Source organism: Helobdella robusta (assembly GCF_000326865.2).
Source record: "Helobdella robusta unplaced genomic scaffold HELROscaffold_43, whole genome shotgun sequence".
NCBI classification, from domain to species: domain Eukaryota; kingdom Metazoa; phylum Annelida; class Clitellata; order Rhynchobdellida; family Glossiphoniidae; genus Helobdella; species Helobdella robusta.
Window position 1 is genome coordinate 653,495 of NW_008705028.1, and position 23,999 is coordinate 677,493.

General features: G+C 34.3%; 3 protein-coding genes across 3 annotated transcripts; all 3 read left to right on the forward strand.

Moving 5' to 3' along the window:
* Positions 1-772: 772 nt before the first annotated feature.
* Positions 773-2,451, forward strand: HELRODRAFT_177552 (hypothetical protein; the record flags this gene model as incomplete). The annotated part of the gene is made up of 2 exons (XM_009025727.1): positions 773-1,309; positions 1,360-2,451. 2 exons carry the CDS (start codon positions 773-775, stop codon positions 2,449-2,451), a joined length of 1,629 nt encoding a protein of 542 aa, XP_009023975.1.
* A 629-nt stretch (positions 2,452-3,080) lies between these two features.
* HELRODRAFT_177553 (hypothetical protein) lies at positions 3,081-5,887 on the forward strand (the record flags this gene model as incomplete). Its single annotated transcript, XM_009025728.1, has 3 exons — positions 3,081-3,264; positions 5,433-5,623; positions 5,813-5,887. The coding sequence occupies 3 exons, from the start codon at positions 3,081-3,083 to the stop codon at positions 5,885-5,887; spliced, it is 450 nt and encodes a 149-aa protein (XP_009023976.1).
* Positions 5,888-21,231: 15,344 nt separating this feature from the next.
* On the forward strand, positions 21,232-23,466 carry HELRODRAFT_177554 (hypothetical protein; the record flags this gene model as incomplete). The annotated part of the gene is made up of 5 exons (XM_009025729.1): positions 21,232-21,874; positions 21,934-22,157; positions 22,239-22,367; positions 22,439-23,177; positions 23,234-23,466. 5 exons carry the CDS (start codon positions 21,232-21,234, stop codon positions 23,464-23,466), a joined length of 1,968 nt encoding a protein of 655 aa, XP_009023977.1.
* Between the last annotated feature and the right edge of the window lie 533 nt (positions 23,467-23,999).

Here is a 23,999-nt window from a genome sequence, read left to right on the forward strand (position 1 = left end):
GCGATGAATTTTCCACGATAAATTTTCCCACGATGAACTTTCCACGATGAATTTTCCGTAAACCCAACAAGTTCTAATACTGGCATTCATACTGGTACTATAACAATAATTCAGAAATCCTTTAATAAACATCTCTTGTTTTTAGCATGCAGCCATCATATTCTTAAAATTATTGGAACAGCTTTATTTGATTAATTTTTTACTTTATATCTTTATATATTATACTTTATATCTTTATATATGTATAAGTATATATATACATATATTTATATATATATAATAATAATAATAATTATTATTATTAGAAAATTTATACAGTGCCTTTTACACTGGTCAACACCCAAAAAATTTCCTAAGGTCTTTCGGCTGATTTATGGAAATTTTGATGTCCTGAATCCAAATATCACATTGGTTTTTCTAGATCAGGTCAACTTTCTAAGCTATGGCCATATCTTCATTTTCACTTTTTTGTGTACAGTCCCAGGTATTTTCGCTGTATGTGATGCTTTGTTCTTAATCACTTCATCACTATGAGGAATTTGCAATTTTTAATTAATTGGTATTTTTATGTTTCCCCTATGCACACACACACACACACACGTTCAATGCATTAAATCACGTAACTACAGTCACGTGATCAGACAATCGCAGACATGCCCGGACGAGGCTGTGTATAACTATGGATAGTTACGTCAGCATTTTCCAAATCTGAGCCATATAGCAGATTGCATTAGTATAGGTATCAGTTGCAAACGAATCGCAAGCGAACGACATGGCTTCCAAGAGTAGATCTTGTAAAAATAAACCCGACGTATTTTGCTATATCTGCGGTGAATACACACTTGTTCATAACAGGAATCAAGTCACATGTTTCATAAAGCGTGCTTACCATGCTTATTTTGGTATTAAACTTGGTGACCAGGATAAAGATTGGGCGCCACACATGGTATGCAAGGCTTGTACCGTGTATCTGCGTCAGTGGACCAAGGGCAAGAAGACGTGTCTGAAGTTTGAAATTTCCATGGTTTGGCGGGAGCAGAGAAACCATGACACTGACTGCTACTTCTGTAGCATCGATCTGACTGGGATAAACAGAAAGAACCGAAGCAGCCTCGAGTATCCTGATTTGCAATCCGCACGTCGTCCTGTAGCTCATTGTGATGATATTCCAGTACCTGTGTTTCACAAACTTCAAGACATCAGTGATGACGAATCCTCCAGTGATGAAGATCAGGAAACAGAAGAAGAATGGCCAGTTGTTGACGATGAAACTCCACAGCTTTTTTCCCAACAGGAGCTAAATGATCTAGTTCGCGACCTCAGCTTGTCAAAGGCCTCTGCTGAACTGTTGGCATCCAGATTGAAAAAAAAAACCTCCTCTCTGGCTGTGCTCGCATCACCCTGTACCGCAACAAGCATCAAGAGTACCTCCAATTTTTCTCGGAGGTGCAGGACTTGGTGTACTGCACAGATATTGCACAGCTTCTGCACCACCTGGGAGTGCCGCAGTACAAGCCCGAAGACTGGAGACTGTTCATTGACAGCAGCAAGCGGTCACTGAAATGTGTTCTACTGCACAACGGCAACCAGTTTGCCTCTGTGCCCCTTGCTCACTCTACTAAACTGAAGGAGAAGTATGAAGCGGTGAAGTATGTGCTGGAGATGATTCGTTATGATCAGCATAAGTGGGTTATTTGTGTCGACCTGAAGATGGTGAATTTTTTGTTGGGGCAACAATCCGGGTTCACCAAATACCCATGTTTTCTGTGCATGTGGGACAGTAGGGACACTGCTCACCATTACACGAAGAAGGACTGGCCTGTGCGAGAGGAACTAGTGCCTTGCAGAGCAAATAACGTTATCAACAGCCCTCTGGTGGACAGAGACAGGATACTCTTCCCACCACTGCACATCAAGCTTGGCTTGATCAAGCAGTTCACAAAAGCTCTAGACAAGGAAGGTGGCTGCTTCAATTACATGTGCCAGACATTTCCGGGAGTAACCATAGTGAAGTTAAAAGCTGGTATCTTTGACGGTCCTCAAATCCGTCGGCTCATCAGAGATCCAGAGTTTGAAAAGTCAATGAACAAAGTAGAACAGGAAGCATGGAATGCTTTTGTTCTCGCTGTGAAAAACTTCCTTGGCAACAACAAGGCCAGAAACTATGCTGAACTTGTCAACAATATGGTGACTGCTTTCAAAAAACTCGGATGCAACATGAGCATCAAACTGCATTATCTATTTTCACATATGGATCGTTTTCCTGAGAATCTTGGATCAATGAGCGACGAGCAGGGAGAGAGATTCCACCAGGAGATGAAGGAGATGGAGACCAGGTATCAGGGACGTTGGAATGCCGTCATGATGGCTGATTACTGCTGGACTCTAAAGAGAGACATCCCAGATGCTGAGCATTCCAGGGTATCCAATAAACGGAAGTTCCAGCCCTAAATTCTTAACAATGACGAACATTAATGACCCTTACTTAAGGTACTGTGTTTCAGAACGCTTTTTTCTCTTTGAAACCAATTCCGAATGAGAAATGTTCATAGAAATAAACCGATTATGGCACAAAAATTTTACTGATTTATTCACAAATAAAATAAAATAAACATTTAACTTAGCAGAAAAACTGGACCTGACCTAGAGAAACGGATGTCATTTTCGGACTCAGCGGTGCCAAATTATCATAAATCAGTTGTAAAAAATTAGGAAATTTCCTCAAAAATTTTTTTTGTTGCTCAGTGTAATTATAGATGAACATCTCTTAACAGCGCTCTCACAAATTCAATATACAGCAGTAATGAAAACAGAACAGAAAACTGAAATAAAATCTATGTCATATTTATCAACAAAATGAATCAATCAATGACTTGGTTGTTCCTTGTCGACCACCCGTGTTAATCAGTGTTAATCAACATATATATATTGGTATTATTTAGTTGAATATTTATTGCTGGAATATTTATTGCTGGTTTACGTTTGATGAAAATTGATACCGTACCCGCTGTTCTTGCCTTGATTTGTTGAGTACTAAAAACCAACTTCTTCTGCAAAACCTAGCCTAGGTAAGGGTCACAATGGAGAAAGATGAGGACAGATGGATATATGATAGACAAGACAACGAAAGTTTTAATAGGGGTAATTATACAAGAAGAAATAATCATAGTAATAATGATGAAGGGAACTATAGGTTTAACAAATTTTGGAATAATGATAGAAGGTTTAATGGTAACAATAGAGATAATAATAAGGGTTATAGAGGTTATAACAATTATAATGGTAACAATAATAAAAATTATAAAGGCTATGATAATTATAACGGTAATGGATATTTTAGAAAAAACTCTGGATCTTGAGGTACTAGGCAAAATAATTATCGGTATAATAATAATAAATATAATAATGAAGGTAATAGGAAAATAAATAATGGTAATGATAATGGGAATGGTAATAATAATTTTAATGGTAATTATAATGATAATGGTAAGATCTTTAGAAATAATTTAAATGATGACAATTTGGAATTTATAATGACTAAATTAAATAAATTAATTGATGATAAATTAAGAAATAGATCGAAAAATGAAGAACAAGAGAAAGATAGAAATGATAACCAGTTGAAGAACAAAACATTGGAGGAGACTATGCATAGATGGATGCAACAAATTAGTCTGAAGGAACACATCAAATCTACCGAAATCCTGCGTCGTGCTGATTTAAATGATATAAAGAACGAATATTGGCAACCACGTAATTGTAATTGAATCAAGATGTAATTGAAAGTAAATCAACAAACTTTTTGGGTGTAAATATAGACAGCAAGTTAACTTTTAAACTGCATATAAGTTGTGTAACTACTAAAATAGCCAAGTGTAATCAATAGAGTTAAATTTTACTTACCTAAGAGATCATTGATTTTACTGTACAATTCAATATGTCTACCTCATCTTGTATAAGGCAACATCATCTGGGCGTCGACATATCCTTCGTTAACATTACCATTACAACGTTTGATGAAAAAAGCTATGAGAATTGTTACCCATGCAAAGTTTTATGACTCAACTAAATCATTGTTTCCGTTGACAAATAGCTTAAATTTTATTGATCTTCACAGATATTTTTGTTCAATATTTGTTTTCAAACAACAAGCAGGATTATTACCACCTATTTTTGGTGATTATTATAAATTTTTCTCGAATAATAGATATCATAATATGATCAAGTGTAACAAGTCTAAAACAAACATTTTGTTTTTTCATATTTTCTGTAATGGTCCGCGAATATGGAATAATTTATTAGCTAAATATAACTTGAACACTATTTTGGATGCAAGACTGAATATTTTCAAGAAAAAGCTAAAGGCAATTTTAATTAACAAAACAATATAACCTTGTTTAAGTGATTTATATTGATAAAATTATATGTTAATGATGGTGATGACAAAAGTGATGATGATGGTGGTAACGAGGATGATTGGTGGTGGTGGTGCTGATGGTGTCTGGCGTTTTGCATGTTAATAATGGTGATGGGGATTGTAGTGATGGTTGTGGAGATGAGGATGTTTGGTGGTGGTGACGGAGATGTTTGGTGGTGGTGGTGATGGTGTTTAGCGATTTACATGTTAATGATGGCGATGGTGATGAGGATCGTGGTGATGGTTTGGTGGTGGTGGTGCTGATGGTGATGACTTTTGTTTATAATGACAATTTTCTATTGTATTTTTTTAATTATTGTAAAAACTGGTAATAATTATGATTTTTTTTTGTAGTGATTTAGATTACAGAAATAATTTCATTTTTTTTATTTTGATCACTTTGTATTATATCAGACTGGTTTTTTATTTATTTTTTTTAAACTATTTGCAAGGTGGCTATGCTAGATGAGTTACATGATAACTTGATCATAATCATCCTGTCTTCTATTCTTTTTTTGTTAATTTTTTAGAAGCAAATAAAAAAGTATCGTATCGTATCGTTTGCGGTGATTTGGTCATGGTCATGTCAAACGAAGTGGAAACAGTGCCATAACTTCTCTTGCAGATGTTGAAGTACCTGGCACACGTCCCAAAGGCCGTCCAATGAAGTCCTGGTCGCAAACAATCGAGCAAGACATGAAAGCTCTTAATTTAAATGAAATGGACACAAGTGATCGTCTAATTTGGCGCAAAAAATTGATGGCAAAGAAAACAACGTCCTACCTCGGGGAACTGGGTCTCTGGACGCTAAACGAAGATTGATTGATTGATGGGAGGAGACTATAATAGTAGGTAAGAGCCTTATAGCAATAATTAAATTAAATCATCAAATGGCTAGCCATGATAAAGAACTGTATAGAAACGCATTTGTGGCGGGTATAAGGAAGATTAATATCAATGGTATTGCCCAATCTGACTATGAAGCAAAGAAGATGTTTTTTTAAAAAAAAACAAGAGGCTGTCATTGAGAGGTACTACCTAGAAACTACACTTAATGCGGTTGAAACCATTAAGGAACATACCAATAAGCATTGGCTAACCAGTAAAAACAACAATTTGGCAAGAATACCAATGGATGATATTCTTAGATTTATTAGTAATTTCAGGCGCAATAAGACGCATCTAGAAGAAAGGATTATTGAAGAGGTGATGAGGGAATTTAGGGGAATGGAATAAATTGCCACGGGTGTCTCTGATGAGGGAGATAAAGACAAAAATGAAAGAAAATATGGACAGGATAATCAGTTGGAGGATCCAGAAGTCCCCACTGATTGTCTACCCAAACAAACGAAAAAACCCACACAAACTATATCGTCGACCTTGACAATCTCTCAGGACATGACCGCTGTGCAGACCCAACCCCCCGCCACCCTGCAACAACATGCCCCTAATATGGATATAGGTAACTAAGAGGTGGTCAGAATGGTAAAGGAACTCACAATGGTTGTTGGCAAGATTAGTAACAGGAGATAGAAAGAGTGAAACAAAACTTCCATAAACAATGCAATACACAAACGAGGATATTACTACTGCAATTAAATTGTTGAAAAGTGATATTGAAAGTTTAAAACTGGACAACAACGACAAACTACAAATGCGCGGGAACACAAAAAAGGACAAATTACTCGAATGTTTCTCGCTTTTTAAATGCCTGAAAATTAACAATATGTTGGACAAAATGTTCAATATTTGTCAGCTATAACATGGCAGAAATTCCAAAGTTAGAAAGTATAGCAAACTTGAATTTTGTTAATTTAAAAAACGAAATTAGAGAAATTGTACACTCTCAACAGGTGCGCATAAATAATATAATTGAAGCTAATAAACATGATATACAAGTTTTAAAAAACCAAATAAGTTTGTTGTCAAATTTTAATGTTGAAAACAACTTCTTTAAAACTGCCAACTTGGAAAATAATAAACCTAATGTTATCCCAACTCAACCGTAATGTATATAAGATTATATTCTTAATTCAATCTCAACAACATTATATGTAGCAGCCAATACGGCTTCCTGGCTAAGCATTCAACGGAGCATGCTATTCTTGACCTTACTCAACACATTCTAAATGGTATGAACAGTAAAAAACTGTCTGTTGGCCTATTTCTGGATCTTTCATTTGATGTCAACGACCATAACATACTATAAAAAAAAACTTGATTGGTATGGTGTGAGGGGAATCGCTTCCAACTGGTTAGTGAGCTATCTTTCTTTGCGCTCTCAATATGTTTCCATCGACAACTGCAAATCAAATAAAACCTATGTCCAGAATGAAATTCCTCAAAGATCCATATTAGGTCCTTTTTTATTTTTAGTCTATATCAATGACCTCTGTGACGTCTCACCATTAGCCAAATGTGTACAATTTGCCGACGATACGAACATTTTGTTTACATCAGACGACATCAACAACTGTCGAGACACCATCAATCAAAAATTATCAGGATTTTCCAACTGGTTTCTGGCAAATAAACTACTGCTAAATCATTGTAAATGCTCTCATATAATTTTTGGTCCCAAAATTCCCCAGTTGGTCCCAATGCTCTTATATAATTTTTGGTCCCAAAATTTTAACTAACCAAGTCCAAGATTAAAACTTGCTGCTTAACAATAATTCAACTAATCGTACTCGTTTTACTAAATTTTTAGGCGTCAATATAACAGATAATTTCTTATGGGACTGCCATCTGCAATCAACTTCCCAAAAAGTCAATAAACTAATTGGAATTTTCTACAAAATAAAATACAAACTTTCCCAGTCTACTAAACTTATACTACGCATTTATTTATCCTCATCTTACCTACTGCATAACTTTATGGGGAAACAGTCCAAAAAGATACTTGTACAACATTACGCTCTCTCAAGAACGCTCAATACGTCTTATCTACAATACTGATCCTTTTGCCCATACTAAACCCTTTTTTGCAAAAAATAATATTCTACCATTAAAGTTTATATATTGTTATTTCAAAGTCATACTTGTTTTCAAATTTATTAACAAACTTCTTCAAACTCCTCTAGACAACCTTTACACAACAGGCAATTCTAAGTTATCTACCCATGCAAGACATGCTCAATTCTTTTACACGCATAGAACCCATATTAAATTATTTTCATCAAGTACCATCTGCTTCCTCCTCATTTATATGAAATTAAAAACCTACAACTTTTTAAGTGTAGGCTAAGTAATTTCTTAACAAAATTAGATCCCGACACCACCATCTAGTTATCTGGGAAAGTATGTACATGTAACTGTCATGTATGAGTTATGTGTGTGTTACAAGTATGCTTGTTTGCATCATGTGTGAATGTGGTGGGTTAAGCTGTAATGTGTGTAGAGGCTACGTTTACGTAGATGTTACGTTGGCATGTACGGGCAAAATGTATGCGTGTGGCACGTGGTATGAATGTCGTGTGCGTGTCTAAGTGTATGTGTATGTGGTTACATATGTGCGTGTGTATGGAGGAGTGCTTGTGTTCGTATGAGTATGTGGTAATGAGTATGTGTGCACTGCACGTATGTATTTTTGTGCGCATGGGTGAGTGTACGTGCATGGCATGTTTAAGGAAATGGTATTTTCATGAACTGCTTCACATAAAATTCAAATTTCGAGGTTTGTTAAAGCACTATTATGCTTTATATTTCGAATCAATTTGAAATATTAGAATTACTTTGAAATATCAACAACATATATGTTTGGGTGTGTATATATGTTTTATGATTAACTACAATTTGCATTATATATTATTCATTGTTTTTCATCATAAGTATACGTGCGTAGACACGCAAGTATAGTCATGTGTATACGATTGTATAAACATAATTCTTATTTGTCATTTTGTGACTGTCCATAATTTAGGTATGCAAAATACTTCATAATGTTGAAATAAGTGTAACCAATGTTTAAGCAATTACAAACGTCATGCTAAAAATTTGTATAAGCCAGTTTTGCTTTTGTTTTAAATATGCTCATTTCTCACTACTTTAAATTTTTTATTTGCTTAAATCTGCTTATTTATCATTATTATAAACTGTTCTTTTCGATTTCCAGATCATTTCCTTTTATTGATTTCACCTTTCTGATTTCATTGGTTGATTTGATGAAATAAAATATCTTATATATATATATATATATATATATATATATATATATATGTATAACATGACATACATGACATAATATTTTCTTCAAACATACAATAAACATCAACGATATTTTCAACTGAGATATGCAAACTGCAGGACATAATAATGTGTAGTTAAATACAATTTTTAGTTCGTGGACAGTTCATGGAACTAAATATTTGTATTATTAATTATTTTATAATTATGAACCATTTAAATATTTAATTTTGTTAAAATTATGTTCAAATGTATATTATTTTATATTACTAGTTTTCTGTTTTTTTTTACACTTCGGTCTTCGGTCTTGATTATAGAATATGAGATAGTGTTTAGATAATAAAAATTATTATGAACACATAATTTAATTTGTCCATTCTATGAACCGACTACTAAAGTGAAACGTTGGTACCCAAATATACCACCAATTAGTGATTTCGAAGTGATTTGAAAAAAATCAAACACCCGACGTGATTTGAAAAAAACGAAGATCGGACGTGATTTGAAAAAAACCGAAGATCCAACATGATTTGAAAAAAAGCCCGAAGATCAGACGTGATTTGAAAAAAAACCGAAGATACGACGTTGGTTGAAAAACACGAAGAAATGACGGGAATAAAAATCAACATTAATCAATATGTACGAATTACCTTCTTGTCTATATATTGTCGTTGCACTCGGCGTCACCAAAGTTTTTGACTCAGCTACCTCACCCTACTCAAAATCATCAATCAATCCACATCAATCTATCTCGCCAGATGGATTTCCAACTACCTACATAACCGACAATGCAAAACCCATTTCCACAACACCACTTCATTCGTTAGAACCATTCACACAGGAGTACCTCAAGGCTTCGTAATCTCTCCTGCCCTTTTTAATGCCTACATCAGAAACATACCTGTCATACACCCCCACCTAACGTCCAAGTAATGAGCTACGCGGACCACTTTACAATCTCATCATCGTCAAATTAGGTTGATGTGAACGAGCTATTTATGCAATAATTTCCGGAAATTTGAAATTGAAATTTGCATTACAAATACCTCAAAATTCTACACCTTAGAATTTTTTCTATAATTTTCTATCATTCATTCACGGTATTAGTTTGAATTTTATTGGTTGAATGAATGTCCAAACTTAAATGTTTAAAAACTTATGTTTGCAATGTGAACCCTAGTGCCTTTTCCTTTCCTCAATCCAGCCTGTAATTTCGGTAACTTTCTGAAATTATCGGAAACATAAATAAATGAAATTTAATTTGTTTTTGAAAATGTATCAATACAAAATGATTTAAAAAAGCAAAGATGGATGTCAAAAATATTTACAGTCGGAATTCTGCAAAAGCAGTCTTTGTGGCACTTTAGAAAAAGTTGAATTCCATGATGGTCCTGGGTCAATTTTTATTCACACACCCTCAATAGGTGCCAGCTTTGAACTAAGATGTTGAAAAAGTTCCTGACAACATAGCCATTTTGGAGAAAGCAAGTGGAGCTGAAGTGGAATTTTTTTCATTGAGCGACACAGACTCAGATGATACAGTTGAAACGAAAATAAAATTTCAAGTTAGCAAACGCGAAAAAATGGAAAAAAGGTGGATTTTTCAAATCCTCTATCTAAAGTTTCTTCTCTGGAAAGGCTTGCTGGTTCTCATAAAGAATTAATATTCATAACCCCTTTTAAGATATGGCAGCAATTTTTTGATGACCAAATGATATTTTTGATTGTTGAACAAAATCTTTTAATCTTTTATAGGCCAATCGTGACAAAAATGATAGAAGTTTAATAATGGATTATGATGAAATGAACAGATCGATGGGGATTTAATTATTGTCTAACTAGGGGTAATTGAGATGTTGATTTGCTGGTGACATTTTTGGGTCATAATGTCGCGCTGGCGACCTTTTTTGGGGTGTTTGTGGTCACAATGTCATTTTTCGCTCGCGGGCCATAGTTTGTTAACCCTTGGTCAAACTGCAATTTGCTTCCAAATGAAACAGATTATTGGAGCAATCAACCTGATCTGAGAGAATCTGTTGTCTCCAAATCTCTCTGCAAAAACCGATTTATGGATATAAAAAAAAATATTTACATATAGTAGATAATCAAAATTTGGAAATTGGCAATAAAACTGCAAATTTTTCAGACATTGTATAACTTGTTAAATGCTAGTTTGACAAAATTTAGAGCGCGGCATGATAAAATAAGTATTGATGAATCTATTGTTCCATATTTTGGCTAATTCAATACGAAATTGTTTATAAGAGCTAAACCTTATAGAATTGATTTTAAAATATGGTCATCATGCGCAGAAAGTTGATATCTATACCAACTTCAAATTTATTAAGGAAAAGATTTGAACTGCAGCAAAGAACTTTTTGGCACTCAGTGAAGTAAATGGTTAAAATATTATCAGCTCAATCTAATATCGAAAAGCGCACTTTTTTTTAGAAGTTTTTTTTACAAGTCATTAATAAGAGTCTGAATGAAGATATGAACGTAAAAGCTACAAGAACAGTGCGACCATTCAGAATAGGAAATTTGCATAAAATATTGAAAAAAGATAAGGAAATGAAAAAGAAGCCTCGTGAATCATGTGACAAACTCCATGATGGCAATGTTTTTATGATAATTTTATTGTAAACATTGCAAGTAATTAAGAATCGCATCTTCCAGTCGACAATGTTAAAAGAAGACTGAAAGGAAAATCAAACACGAGCTCACACTTACTTCAGCTGGCATGTTTGAATTAGAGTATAAACTAACTTAATTCGTTTGTGTAAGTGCATAATTATATATATATATATATATATAAATTTTTCTATGCTAACATGGCGACCAAAGCATTACAAATTTCCGAAATTTTATTGTTTGTTGAATAATGTTAATTGCTTCGATAATGTTAAATTTAATATAACCGTTTCTGAGTTTTATAATCCCGAGGAATTAAATGCTGGAAAGAGTTGCTTTCAAATGCCCTCGATATTTATAAAAAAGAAATAAAAAAAAAGAAAATTGAAATGAAGCAAAGAGGTAACTCAAAGTTGGACAAACTTTCTGTTATTACCGACACTATTATTATCGATAAATTTTGCATTTTATCTCAATCATCCTAACAATTATTTTCTATTTATTTGGAATTGTTGTTGAATAAAAAATCATTTCATTTCATTATCAACGTTTCTTCCTTTTTAGTTTTCGTTGTCAAAATGCATGCTAAGCGGGAATCAAATCAGATGATCATGAAATTGTTTGCCAATGAAATCTGAAAAATGAAATCTTACCACCAAAAAGCAGATAAAAAGAATGAAGCAGGTGCCGATGGAAAGTAAAAAAAATTATAAAAAGCAGAAACGTTCTAACCTGCAGAAATATTGCTTTGTTGCATCCTTGGAGCGGTGGTGACTGTTGCCGTTGTTGGTCTGCAGATATTCTCAAATACAATTGGCTCCTTGAAATGTTGAACATGTTTTGTCGATATTGATGCCATAAAAATCTCAACAACAAAGTTGTACAACTGCGAATGAAATGAACGAGAAATTACACGACATGTTCAACTCATTTCAGTTAGAGCTGCTTAATGACAAATATTTTTAAAAACTGGATACATTTTTTAAACAAACTAACTGATCTTCAGATAGATTATTATCTTGCCATTACCTAATCATTTAACAAGTATAACAAATAAAAATATTTAACTTTTTAAATGTTATAAAAAAACGTGTCGCTTCATGAATTATCAAAAAAACCAGAAGGGATGAGAAAAAAAAAGTTGAAATGGTTTTCTCGAGCGAAAAAGAAATAATGAGAACAAGCCAAGTAGTAAAAAGCTTGACTTCAAATGAAGTGATGCAAAGACACATAAAGCTACTTGGTTTACAAATTTAAATGACCTCGAAGAATAGAGGCACTAAATTGTGGATGGTGCGTTTCAGCGTTTGTCCTCAACTTGGTTAGGGTTTCTATATTTGCCCCTAATTGAAAATTCCTGATTTTAAATCTTAATGATTCTTGAGCAACACTTTCATTGGAGACTTTTTAAAACATATTGGGCGTCAGCAGTTATATAAACATTTCAACATGATTCACTGCCCATAAGCTTTAAATTTATTTACATATCGCAAATAAATATTTTGGAAAAAAAAACAACGCAGTGCTTCACTGTTGTAATATTATGACCAATCACATTTATACACGAAGACAATAAATGAACACCAACTTTTTATGTTTCAATCTGACGATGTGGCCATTTTCCACAAATCGGTTTTTATTGCTTTTGAACGCATTAAAAATGTCACTGTGGGGTCCTGCATCATCAAATATGGTTTCAAACGACCACAAATGCTCTCCATCCAAATTGAGTGACGTTACCTATAAAACGCATGACTTCACTTTAATCTTACAAAACTGTCAATGCATAGGAAAGACGAACCACTCTATTGAGATGATGATGACTATCCGCGTGTCGGAAGCTAAGGGAAGCACCTTTTGCATTTTTCAGAACAACATCGGAACCATATGTTATAACTGGGTCAATTAAAACTTAATGGATAAATAACAAAATATAAATAAATAATGTCTTTAATGCAAGACTGTTTGCTCACAGAGGAAGCAAAAATCTCACAATGTCGTCCGGCAAACAATCGAGCAGTGACCAGGTTTGAATGCAAATGGATTTCAATTTTCCTACAAATGAATGCACGGTGCATTATTTCACAATGCTTAAACCGCGTGCGTTTGCTAACAATCACAAAATGTTCTACTTGATAAAAACTAAAAACCCTACTAAGAATTTGCAATAAATTGACACTGGGCCATAGAGCAAAAGTGTATACAAAAACAAATATTTAGAGTGAAATATTTAACAAGATGATAGTAAATTTGATTTCTGAATGAATATAAAAATTGTTTATACTGGAAGAGTTGCGATGGATGAATAAATGTCAAAAAAGACGTTTACAATCCCACAACAGTATATAGGGATGCACCTCATGTGTGTATGTGAACATAATTAACTATTTTGAATTTGTTGATGTTACAGATCTGAAAAAAATTGAACTGAACAAGAGTGAGAAAATAGTAATGAAAACTAATGAATGAAGAGGAACAATAATGAATTCTTACAAGAAGTTGAAATATTTTGGTGTCGATTGTAGAGGAGGGAGGATTGAAAAGAAGGGGAGAACATGGCATCGTCTGGTCCACTGAAGTTCCATGCATGCACAAGTTATTCAAAACGAATCTTGCTTAAATTGTTATTACCATCACAAATGATAAATTGATAAATTTCTGCAAACAACTACCGTAAGAGACAACATTGGATATACATTTTCTAATTCATTTTTAATTCAAAACCATATCAAAAAACACAACATGAACAAATGGGGCCACAAATTCAATACATGCATGCAAACACAGTAAGAATCGTCGCATCACACTTTTGCATATGATGGGCAGCCTTTTCTGAATTCGAACATGGCCACAGCGTTTATAACAATTACAAACAAACAAAATAGGTTGAGAATATCTTGTAATCGTAGTACATATAAAGTATTCTACATCAAACTTTTTTAAATACGACAACTTCAGTTTCCACCAATATAACCTTGACACACTAATGAAAATGATCATAGATGATGGAATCAGTGAATGACCAGTACAACGAACCTTTTGTAGAGAATTTTGAAATGCAGATGGAACAGAAATGTGTAGATGATGATGGGGACGATGACATACGTGGTTACACACAAGGCGGTGGTTACAGCTACTCTCTTCTACAAGAGAAACAGTTGTGATAATATTTTTAAATTCTATCAATGTAATGCAAAATATTTTGAATAAACGTATTTCATAATAAACCATAACTACGCACGGATGAGTAACATAAAATAACTTTTGGCACTACAAACACCAATTTAAGTTTTTAAAAAGTTTTTTCAATGTTAACAAAGCAACTCTCTAAACAAGACATTTTTTGCTCTGTTTTAATCAAAGTTTCCAAGAAATATAACTTCCACTATATTCTAATACGTTTAGTTCTCTAATCATTTGCAGTGAAATACGAATTATCCAAGCTCTCTCTTCCTTTAACTTCTTCTTAACACTGGTTTACTCCACGCAACCCCATCTCATTATCACCTTCACTGCTTCAGTTTAAATTTGTCACAAAACCTTTCATCTTCAGCGCGTTGTGTTTTCCACTTTTAAAATAAAATAAACTACCTCTTCCATTTCGTCGCCATACCAGCATGCAAACATCAGACCTTCTCACATCACAGACAGCCTTTACATTACACCAAATTTCAGTTACTGCTTTCTCTCTTTCATCATTCATCAATATTTTAATATACTGACAGTCAAAATCTGACAGTTTAATAAATTAAAAATAAAATTAAAGACGGTCAACTACATCATTTGATAAACTTTTATTCTGACCAATACACATGAGACATTTGAACGACCAAATGTTGTCTTTTGAATCATTACACTCTGTAAACTTATACAAAAACATAAGCCCCTAAACAACAAAACAGATTTACCAAAAATTCAAAACTTCTTTCCTTGTTTCATTAAAAATGCATCTACGATCTCAGTGTTTTCAGTTAAGTTGTACCACATCTTCCTAACTTATAGAAAAACCTGCAAGTTTATTCATTTTTCTCAAACATTGACTCAGCAGACATTAAAAGGTTGCATTCAACCTTTTTATAATGAACAATCTTTTCAGAAAGCCAGCATTCATAATCCCATTTCAAAATCTCAAACCATTCTTCAGCTTTTTAATGTGGATTTCATTTTCCAATATATAATTGCACTGCACGAAGTAGTTGACAAAAGTTGATTGCACTAATTTTGTTTATGAATTTCTACATAAGCAACTTTTTGATCCAAATGTTTTTAGTAAATTGTTGATAAATTTGTAAACATCAAGAATCAACAAAAATGAGTATTTAAAATATTGAAAAAAAACAATAAGAGCAAACCAATGATGTTAATGGATCCGACAACATGTTCAAGAGAATCCACAAAGTTAAAATTAAGAGAAAAATCCACGTCAGCAAACCAACATGCTTTGTGCTTTTGTAGATTATCAAAATTTTAATGCTAACATATTATTTAAAATCATCATGGACCTCTAAATTATAATCAACACTGTCATGATGTTATCTATTTATATCATAATTGATTGTGGCATCAAATCATCACCTCCACCATAACCTGGCATGTTGAAATCAATATACGTAGAATAGAAGTGCCTGAGAATTTCACTTACGAAATGGAATTGAAAATGCAAAAAAATCACACCACATATGTAAAAAAAAACAAGTGACAAAAATTCCCACGTAAATAAGTGATCAAAGTGAACCTGTTAAGAAGTCCCAATGAGACTCCTGTTGCGAACGTGCATGATAATGTCACTCCATTGAATGATTTCCTGCAGAAGTTGCATCACAATGTAACGTTCTTCGCATTATTCATCATTAATGCATCTTCATTAAATTGTTCGACACAACAAACATAGACACGAGATTATTGCATGCAACCACGAGCCATCTTGAAATAAGAATTACAGTAACAGTGGCCTAATTCTATTGAACCCCGAGCAATGGAACAAAAAGTTGCAAAACATGTTGGCTCAACAGTTAGGAATATGACCAATTAACAGGAATAAAACAAATACTACTGTTGTAGAAGAGAGATAACGAAATCATTTGGAAGGCAGTTAGTGCCGGTCGAATTCCGATTCTTATTAGGTTTTATATCTAATAAACTAAATATGATGCTATGACTTAAAGAAATATTTTTAGAACAAGTCTAGAACGTTTTACCAACAATGTGAGACAGAAGAAACTGTGAAGCGAGTTGAAGATGTCAGAATTATGAAGTCCGAGGACGCTTCCGCGATAGAGATAACGTGTCAAAAAATGAAAAACTGTTAAGAAAGGTAAGGCAGATCTTAGTGTTCTATTTTGTATCTTCGAGACACAGACACCTGTTTATTCAAAGAAACGGCTTTGATAAACAAATCCGATATTATGCTACATTACAGTGGGCGTCCGGTGAAAAGACCGCCAGCGTAAGGTCGCCAAACAATAAGATCGCATAACATAAAGATTGGTTCAGTCTGGCTTATCTGATGATGATGAACTTTTGATGTTTCTTACGTTTCGTAGTCTAGGCTTTATCTTTGATTCTAGTATGTCTCTTTCTTCCCAGAATAATAGTGTTGCTAGAAGTTCTAACTTTCCTGTAAGTAAAATAAAAAAACTTTTGCCTTTTCTTGACGATCCCACTCTTTTCCTTCTTGTTATCTAGGATTGATTATGGTAACTCGTTCTACTATGGTCTTCCTGATTCTACACTCTATCCTTTAAGTAAAGCTTTTAACTCTGCTGTTCGTCTAGTTGCTAGTGCCCCTTTCTTTTCTCATATATCTCCATATCTTGTTCTCTTGCACTGGTTACCTATAAAATATAGAATAATTTTTAAAATTTGCACGTCAATCTAAATTATTTCCTAAGTATTTATCAGATATATTAATTGAACCTAAACGCCCCAGTTTTACGATCGTCTTCTTGTTCTCACTTATTCTTAACTCGTGTTAAATACTCTTTTGCTAAATCCGCATTTGCTTTTTCTGGCCCTTTTCTTTGGAACTTTCTACTTACATCTCTGACTACTTCTCCATCACTTACAAAGTTCAGAGCGGATCTCAAGACCCCTCTGTTTGCAAAATTCATTGAGGAGCGCTGTTGAACATCGCGAAAATAGAGCTAATTGATTGATTGACTAATTGATTTGATCTGTTAGATGGGGCCTGGCGTAAAGCTAACGAGTTTGACAGTTAAGAACTGACTCCCTACATTAACATGAAACTGGAAGGAACGAGTTACCATTCATTCAATTTGATTTATTCATCTTTTTAGTGTCTGTATTGAATTTCTCGAATCACAAAATTATTCCACAAACCCTCGAAACCTCGAAAATGTGAAGAAGTGTGCTAATAATTTATAACATTCATTGTTAGTGAAACATTAAACGAGTATATAAAGTCTGGAAGATTCAAATAATCAAATTTTCAAAAAATTGCTTTTGATAAAATTAAAAAATTGACCATCGTTAAACACAGTGACAAACATTCCAGCATGCTCAGCGTTACTCACTTGTAAGGAATGGAATGTAAGAAGAAAGTGATGGATAATGCTGTAAAAAAGTAGAGCAGAGGTTCCAAAGTGATGAGTCGATTCATGACCAGAACGGAAACATCTGTCAATCAAGTAACACAATCATTTCCAATACTAAGAATTGTACTTGTATCAAAATTGGGCTGCCGAAATGGAAAACAATCCTTTAACAATCAAGAAAAATTTAAGAAAAGGAAATAAGTAACGTAACGCATAGCATCTCTAACAAAAATCATACTACAAACAGTCATTGTATATTTTAAAATATTATTCACATATATTTAAATGTAAACATTTATTTATGTTTTTAAAATATATCAATAAATATTCAACTTAACGGAAAAAGTGTAGTTGAAGCAGAATGAAACCAGCCAGCCAACCAACTAATCATCCAACCAACCAACCAACCAACCAAAGATTATGAGGCAGGCAGAAAGGAGGGATGTCCTTAATGATGACGTCACGATATAGACATCATACGCAACCATGACGATCATTAGTGAGGATATCAACGCACTGAACTGTTCAATTATTGTTAAATTTATGAATAAATTCATCTGTGATAGAATTTTCTACCAACTAATGATCCAAATTAATTGCAATTGCAATGAATTAAATATCAGATAAGAATATGAAACTAACGCATCTTAGTGTGGAGTATGGGAACTCGGGATGGAATTCTAATGAATTTTCGTTAAAGATGCTATTATTGTGTCCACTCATATGAATCAGTCCACATATCAGCATCTGATAAGAAACAACTAATCATTTGAAAAATAATTTTATGTGCTATTCAAAATATTTTGAAAAAATCCGAAATCTTGTGATGATAAGCTTTCTTCAGATTTTAGAAGATTTATTATAAGCACGATAACATGTAGTATTATTACGACTGGCATTCATATAAATTAATTTTGGGAATAAATGAGTCTCAACTATAAAGCCAAATAAGCCATAAATTATATTGAGGTCACTATATCTTTCTTAATACAAGCAGCAAAATGGCTTTAATGCTTTCATACATTCTAATGTGATGGCATATCTCCGGACTAATGAACAATTTTAATGATATAATGAGACTAATTTAATTTTTGCCATCCAAAAACCTTTAAGATTCTCGTGCGAGACTTGTTACAAGATGACTAGCCGGTAACAACACCAAGACACATAATAAGACGTTCACTACTGGGTTTATAAATTAATCCCAAAATCACTAAAGGAAACGCGTATAAAATTTTATTTTTGTTCAAATATTAAGTATGTAACATTATTTAAATTTTAATCAATAATTTCACACAGTTATATTCATAGTTGTCAATATGAAAATATTGCCAATATTGTGTCAGCAATACTTTTTCAGTGTAGCTGGGGATGTCGGCGATTCTTTTATCAAACTAGATATTGCCGATATTTTTTAGAGACAAAACAATATCCGATACCATTACCTCTGGGCATCAATATATCAATTAAATATATTTTTGAAATGGGCATTACAACTTTCAAAAAAAGTTAAGAGCTTTTTCAATTGATAAATATGGGATTCCAGCATTGATATAGAAATGATACAGTTAGATAGGTTTTATAGCTATCTATAGGTTCATCTGACTTGTATTGTCTTAGACATTTTTGTTCTTCCTTAGTCTTTCTAACACGTACATACAATATCTACACAAACATATTTTGCTTGCAATCATTTGCCCTTTTTATATCGTTCAATTTTATGTATTTGTGCATACTATTACGATAATATCGTTTCTAATGGTTCTTCAGCATGGATAAGAATCAAGAGTTAATGACTCATCGGGTTCAAAATTATCGTTATGAACACACTTTTATGCAATCTATGTTAAATTAACTACTGAAAGCTTTACTGTTGGTAAAAATAATTTTTTTAAACACATTTTTGTGTGGCACCGTTTCAACAAAAAATGTATTGGCACTGGTATTGCTGGCAATATTTCCAGAAATACTAATGCCAATGCTTTCAGAGATGAGTTTTGTTATCGGCGATCTAATTGTTGAGTATTGATAAAAAATAGGTTTAATTTAAAAAGTATAATTAACGAAAAAAGTTGAATAAACTTTGCCAAAGGGAGGATGAACATCAAAGAAGAAAGTATGTCTGCTGTAATAGGAAGCCATCTTCGAATAATGAACTTCATCCCAACTGTATCCAATGATATACAACGGCTTATGTTAATAAAATTTCTATTAAAATTATATTTAAAGATAAGCATTCAACAATAAATGGCGTAGAATTAACTGCATCAAGCAATAATCACTTACATAATTTCTTGCTCATTGTGAAGACATAAGAAACCACAACAAATTGTATGAGTTAAAAAAAATCTGCATATCCAGATATAATATTTTACTACCGTTTCTTTAATAAGCTTTCAAATTTTCAATTTCTTTTTATAACCATTTCTCAGTTCAATTTTTAAGTTTTAAAAAGTTAGACGCTTTAATGTTTTTTCATCAACATTATTTACTTTAAAAAAGCAAAAATATTAAAAATATTGTAGCATGTGACAAGTTTCAGACTAGTGGATGAAAAATGTTTTTTCTAGTTTTCATAAAAAATTATAACCTGACAGGCGCAGAAAATGACATTTAGGTCAATATTATAAAACTATAACGAGATTATAAAGGAAAATAAAAAGCAGAGTAAGGAAGGTTCAAGCATGGAGAAAAATGATGAAAGGATAAGGCATGAAAAATAAATTTTAACAGATTCCCAGAAACTTGAAATACCTCTTGAAAGCAACAAGACCAAGAACCTGATGCTTCAGGTTGATATGTTGCAACAGTGTGTACCTGAAAGCAGGATTGATGTTCAATGGTGCCTACTAATAATATGTGAAATGGAGGCACCTTGTGAACACGGCAGCGTCCCGTTATGGGGCACGCCCATAATAATAATAATAATACAAACAACAGAATAGATGTACATGCCGGGGCTCCATAATATGTATATAAGTAACATTCATCAGATCATTATATATGTCACGGTTCAAGGGTAGATGTTGATCGCCACATCATTTAATTATATTATTGCTGAGGGGTAGGACGGCGCGTCGTGTAAATAAAGGCCGGTCTCGTCAGACAGAAAGAAAGTTTATTTTATTGTAGAAATTAGTTGGTAGAGTTGGTTAATTTTATTGTAGAAAATTGGTTGGTAGAGTTGGTTAATTTTATTGTAGAAAAAAATAATAAAATTTTTTATTGATTTGTGTCTACGTCTCAACCTTGCCGCTAAGAACCCGCTACATTTGGTGTCAGAAATGGGATTCTGTCAAGAAGAAGGACAGAAAGCGGCAGTGGATTCTGTCAACAGGAAGAATAGAAAGCGCCAGTGGTAAGAGTTGGCGTTTGTCAATTGCCGGTGAGTAATTTTCATTGACGAGGATACAAAACGGACACAACTTGGTAAAGTTGGTAAAGATGGCCCACAATTTACGGTCGAAAGACAAAGGCATGAAAGAGGGTGATGAGGAGATAACGTTGGATCCCGTGCAGGCAACTCAAATTCGGATTATGATGGAAGCAGCAGAAAAGGAGGAACGACGCAGAGAACAAGCAGCGGAAAGAGCTGAAAGACGAGCAGAAGAAGCAGCAGCTGAAGAAGTAAGATGGAAATTAAAGTTGATGGAGGAAGATATGAGGGAACGTAGAAAAGCTGACATACAGTTGAGGAGTCAGAATAATAATGCTCAGCAAGGAGACCATACTGCTTGTATAAGCCGTAGAATCAGTCCAATGTTAGGAATGTGTCCTATGGATCCCCGTGAAATTGCAGCATATTTTCAGAGGATCGAAGGAATATTTGACAGCCATCGAGTTAGTGAGGAATTGCGAGCAGATCTGTTACTGGCTAATTTGGAAATGAAGATGAAGACAGTACTAAATGAGATTAAAACTGATGATTATCTAAATTATGAAGTAATAAAACTACAGATCATACGTTATTGTCGTTTTTGTTCGATGAAACTCCGCGATGAATTCTTTTTGGCTCGGAAGGCACATGATGAGACATATCCTGCATTTGCATCGAGACTACATCGAAATCTCCGATTCTATTTACAAAGTCGGAAGGTTGAAACGTTGGATCAAGCACTTTCATTGCTAGTCGTGGACCGAATGAAGGAATTGTTGCCAAAATCTTGTTGGAACATGTATTAGCTCAGGAAGGTGAGAAATGGTTAACCCACGAACGTCTGGCCAATGTTGTGGAGATATATGAGGCCAACATGAACATGAGACTGTTTAGTAATGTAGCCCCAGGCTATAAACCACTCCAAACGGCTGTACGTCCCGGAACAGATCCCAAATGGCTCAACAAAGAGGTTGTAAAAGGATCAATATCAAAGGTAGGTTGTTATCACTGTGGTAGTCGGAGATATCTTGCTAAATTTTGTACCCAGAAAACAAATCATAACCCCATCAAAAAGCTCATGAAATGCCAGGTCACTGCTATGTCTCAGGCCACAAAGGAGTTGAAGAAACCAAGTATTACTCCTGGGACCATAGAGGCTGAAAAATACCTCAAAAGACCATTTTTCGGGTTAAAATTCAAGCTGGTCCGACCTGTGCAGCATTGGTAGATAGTGGAGCAGAAGTATGTGGAATCTCTCAAGACTTATGTCACAAGTTAAACATACCCAGAGGGGAACGTTTGAGGATCAAGGGATGGAATGGACCAACGACAGAAGTAGATGGTGCATGGGTAATGATGGCCTATAACCCTGATGAAGGCGAAAGTATTGCCTCCGCTGTACGAGTATGGTGTGCAGTGGTACCTAATGCCAGCGAACAGTTAATTATTACACCCAAGGTGGTGGAATTGTTGAAGATGGCAGAACAGTATGTGGTATCTGCCGTGAAACTAGAAATGACCAAGAATATCACACCAATCAAGTTGGGGAATGAGAGCACCTTGACGTTCTACAACCCTGATAGCCTCCAGATACCACGTCAGGAGAGGTGTGGACGATCTGATAGGCGTGATGGTGTTGATGCAGCCAAACGTCGTGTCAGTGAAAATGATGATAAGTGTAATGATGAAAGCATTGTTAGATCACATGAGGTTAACAAAGCTGGTGCATATACAGTTCACAACAATAATAGTAATAACAATAAAAGTAATGTTGGACGATATGAAGTAGCTCACAACAGTAGCAACGACCACAGCAACGCCAGTGGTAAATTGATATCTAACAACAGTGGTAAAGAAAGTACTTCCCACAATGGCAACGACAGCAATAGCAGCGACGACAATATTAGCAGTAAAGGTACTCACAACAATAATGGTGATAATACGAAGATCAATGTTAGATTGGAAGTAGCTTACAATAACTACGATATTAATAATGGTAAAATAGATGGCAGCAGTATGTTAGATAAGGTTGGGAATGAACTAGTTAATGAAAATAAAATTGTAAAATAGATGGCAGTGGTATTGTAGATATAGTTGATGATCATGAGGTTGATGAGGAGAAAGATGATGAAGTCAGTGGAATTAATAATTGTAATTTGGATGCCAGCAGTGTTGATGGTGATGAGGATCACGACGTTGATGGTGAGGAGGATGAGAAGATAGAACGTAATGTTGGTAATGTTGATCAGGCAGATGATGCTGGTAACGTTGGTCAGTCGGTCAGGGGAAGCAAGGGTTGGTAGCGATGGTGGCCGATTGGTCGATGATGAAGAGGCGGATGTTCATGATAATGATGGTAGTCAGGAAGATGCGACGATGAAGAATAATAAATGTAATGTTAGAGATGAAGATGATGAAGAGAGTGTGGAAGGTGGCTGTACGCTGGAAAAGGAAAAATTCCTTCAAGAACAACGTAAATGTCAGACGCTCAAAAATCGTTGGGAGTGGGCGAAGATGAAAAAAAAGAATTTTTTTATCGAAGATGACATTTTATACCACCAAGAAAAAGTATTGGGTTATAAAGTGAAACAGTTGTGTTTGCCGGCAGCCAGGCTTCAGATAGTGATGGAAATGGGACATGATAAACCGTTTGCTGGACACATGACTGCTAAGTCTACAAGACAAAGGGTGGCCCTTAGCTTTTGGTTTCCGGAAATGTGTGAGAAGATACGAAGATATTGTCACTTTTGTCAAATATGCCAACTGAGAAACCCGGTCAGGATAACAGAAAGAACTCCCATAACTCCCATTTCCAGGAAGGAGGAGGTACCGTTTT